General features: G+C 40.8%; 1 protein-coding gene across 3 annotated transcripts in view; it reads right to left on the bottom strand.

Annotated features, from left to right (window-relative positions):
• Positions 1-3,912, bottom strand: part of LOC110320670 (EGF-like and EMI domain-containing protein 1) — a 569,140-nt gene that overhangs the window by 99,108 nt on the left and 466,120 nt on the right. For all 3 annotated transcript variants that reach the window (XM_021196777.1, XM_029537778.1, XM_021196778.2), the window contains exon 6: positions 3,131-3,253. In XM_021196777.1, coding sequence (XP_021052436.1) covers positions 3,131-3,253 — 123 coding nt within the window. The remainder of the gene's footprint in view (positions 1-3,130; positions 3,254-3,912) is intronic.

Raw genomic sequence — 3,912 nt, 5'->3', positions numbered from 1 at the left:
GTGTGGATACTTCATTCCTCCTTAGAATAAGGAACAAAATACCCATGAAAGGATATAAGTACAGAGACAAAATTTAGAGTTAACATGAAAGGATGGGCTATCCAGGGACTACTCCATCTGGGATCCATCCCATCATCATCCACCAATCCCAGATACTAATGCACATGCCACAAAGCACTTTCAAAGTGCGTCTTTTAGAACCTTTCTCGAGGTTGATTACTGTGTTGTCAAAGAACTTCCCCAAAGTCTTCCTGTGACCAAATTTCCTTGTATGTGCTCAGCAAAGGCATCAAAACCTCCGTTACAGCAAAGTATTTCTGCCCAACAGCTACTGTAGATGCCAGCCGAGGGGTTGGAGCCCTGACATGTGTGGCCACGGGTTTACATTTCACATGAGTTAAGTTCATTTGTTAGTTGTATGAAATAAAGTTTGTCTACAATGCTGGATTTCTGAATGGAAAGAACACATACGGAGCAGAAATTAAGTCACTGTCATAGTGACTTCCTGGATATGCAGTTTAAGAACTAGAAATGGAATAAGGTAACCATAATGTCCCAATTGACTAGATGCTCAGTTTTATCCAAATGCCATTAACACAATAACCATGATGGCGAAGAAGAGAAGAGTGGCTTGTTGGAGTAGCTAGTGACTGTGAAGAGGTTAGTGAACTATTTGTAGCCCCAGCCTAAAGTTAGCAATGCTTGCTGTTCTTCTCTCCCTTTCACAATGACCTTCTCTTTCAGTTTCATATAAACCACGAATTCAAAAAAAATAATTTTACATTAGATAAAAAAATTTCATCAGCTTAGCATCTCCTTTCCCAACACATTTCTCATTTGCATATCTCAGCTTCACCCTGCTCCTGCCCAGCTGTCATGTGGAACTTTGGGCAGCATTTTAAAGAGATGTTAGTAGCATGTGACCTAGGAATGGAAGTGTCATTGATCCTGTGAGAGAGAGAGAGACAGAGACAGAGAGAGACAGAGAGAGAGAGGGAGAGAGAGACAGAGAGAGAGAGAGAGAGAGAGACAGAGACAGAGACAGAGACAGAGACAGAGAGACAGAGAGGGGGGAGAGAGAGGGGAGAGAGAGAGAGACAGAGAGAGACAGAGAGAGAGAGGGAGAGAGAGAGAGACACAGAGACAGAGAGAGGGGGAGAGGGGGGAGAGACAGAGAGACAGAGAGAGAGGGAGAGAGAGGGGGAGAGACAGAGAGACAGAGAGAGGGGGGGAAAGAGAGGGGGGAGAGAGAGGGAGACAGAGAGACAGAGAGAGAGGGAGAGAGAGAGAGACAGAGAGAGAGAGGCAGAGAGACAGAGAGAGAGACAGAGAAAGTTTCCATTCAATAAATGTGCTTTGGCCACTGTCCTATCGTATGTTTTCTGTGCCTACCATCATGCTGATATTAGGGTCTGATTTCTATTTGTACCTTCACTTGACTTTGAAAAAGATCTCCTTGTGTCCTGATCCTTTTATTCTCTAACACTTTTGAAACCTGCTTTCTCACATCAACATCAGAGTAAGGACTACAGCATCTTAGCTCTTTTGCCTGGGCCTCCTCTCAGACATGCTGGCAACAGCAAACTGCATGTATTGACACTAATACACTAATTGATATTGGTGGTTTATAGCCCACATTTCACAGTATAAACTATATATAGTAGCATATAAAGTGCATTGTATGCTACAAATAACAATTACATAAGGATGACATGGTCAATAGAACTTATATTAAAAAAGAGTCATTAAATTGTCCTATACCAGGTACTATATTAATATAATGATTATTTTAAACAGGGGCCTGAGGTAAACCTGGAAAGTATCATATCAGGTGAGGATCAACGCTCGGTGAAAAACAAAAACACTTTTACTCAAATTATTTCAGTGACAAAAGGATGAACTATTCAGAGACTACCCCACCTGGGATCCATCCCATCAGCCACCAAACCCAGACACTATTGCACATGCCAGCAAGATTTTGCTGAAGGGACCCTGATATAGCTGTCTCGCATGAAGCTATGCCAGTGCCTGGCAAATACAGAAGTGGATGCTCACAGAAGTGGATGCTCATAGTATGGAACACGGGGTCTCCAATGGGAAGCCAGAGAAAGTTCCCCAAAGAGCTGAAGGGAGCTGCAACCCTATAGGTGGAACAACAATATGAACTAACCAGTACCCCCTGAGCTTGTGTCTCTAACTGCATATGTAGCAGAAGATGGCCTAATTGGCCACCATTGGGAAGAGAGGCCCTTGGTCTTGCAAACTTTATATGACCCAGCACAGGGGAAGGCCAGGGCCAAATAGTGGGAGTGGGTGGGTAGGGGAGCAGGGGCGGGGGGGGTGTATAGGGAACTTTCGGGATAGCATTTGAAATGTAAATAAAAAAATATCTAATAAAAAAAGTTGAAAAAGAAAAAATATTTCAGTGAAAACGAGAAACACTACTTATCACACAAAGAAGACTTTAAAACTCATTTCTTTTCATTTACAAAAGTATTATTTAATGTAGGAAATCTATGAATTTGAAATCATGTAATCAAAGAGATGAATGATCATTTTATTGTTCCTAAATTACATTTAAGCATATTTTGTTGCAGAATATTCTGTAACTATATTTAATATGTATAGTCTTAAGTACACTTGGGTAACTTCAACTTCTTTGGGATATAATTTTATTATAATTTTTTCAGTGACAGCTTTTGTCTTGAATTTATTTTTGACTGTAGTTCTACATGAGAATGCCACAGCTAGTAATTATCATGGTTTAAAGTTCCCCATCCTTTCAGTTTGGTATCATACTTGTGTAAGTAATAAATAACAAATTTATAGTTCTCTAAATATGCCCAAAATTATACACTATAGAAATATTCACATATTTGGAAAATCGAGTTGTGCTTGCAAACATTAATTTCTGCATACCCTTCTCCATCTTTGCCTATCTTTTAATAAGGAAAATGCCTTTTATATCCTACAACATGGAATTGAACTCAAATACCATCAGCTTTTATATATATATATATATATATATATATATATATTTACAATAGAGAAATCTTTCTCCTCTGCCCCTTGCGTGGGCAGGTCGATTTTTATTGAAAATGGCTTCAAGCTGGCTCTAATATTTACTCACTTATGCAGGTACGTTCGTCAGCATGGCGTCTGTATCCTGTGTCACACTCACAGTGGAAGGTGCCCAGAGTGTTAATACAGCGCTGCTGGCAGCCTCCGTTCACCACAGCACACTCATCCACATCTACAGGGGGAAGACAGATGGCCAGGATTACAATGTCATTCCAATGTCAACTTCAGAGAAGTGGTACAAATATTTCTTTGATACACAGTATGTGTCATATTGTACAAAGCACCATCTCTGTTGCCACAAATCTATGCTTCTTTGATTCATTTTGCTCCACCCTGTAAACAAGAAAATGTAGATGGAAATGCTATTTTTTTTCCATTTTGTTTTGTTTGTTTGTTTGTTTGAACAGCAACCACAAGTATTGTGATAGTGTCACAATTTTCTGTTCCTCACACACTGGCTACTTAGTTCTGAGATAAAGATCTTTCTTGGTGAAGGAAAACTGGAGGAGAGAGTTGCAGGGAGCTGTAGAAAAACCCCTATTTTCAGTCTGACCACGCTGAAGAAAGCCAACAATGGAGGTAAGGCCTCGAGTCTCCTTCTCATGAGCTACAGAAGACATCAGAGCAAAGAGAGATGGCTCAAATGAAACCATGGCTTAGTGTCCTCAGAAAAACAAGCCGGGCGTGGTGGTGCACGCCTTTAATCCCAGCACTCGGGAGGCAGAGGCAGGAGGATTTCTGAGTTCGAGGCCAGCCTGGGCTACAAAGTGAGTTCCAGGACAGCCAAGGCTATACAGAGAAACCCTGTCTCAAAAAACAAAAAAACAAAAA

This window comes from Mus pahari, chromosome 4 (assembly GCF_900095145.1).
Source record: "Mus pahari chromosome 4, PAHARI_EIJ_v1.1, whole genome shotgun sequence".
In the NCBI taxonomy this organism is placed as follows: domain Eukaryota; kingdom Metazoa; phylum Chordata; class Mammalia; order Rodentia; family Muridae; genus Mus; species Mus pahari.
The sequence above is the reverse complement of the archived record's forward strand: the minus strand, read 5'-3'. Positions and strand labels throughout refer to the sequence as shown.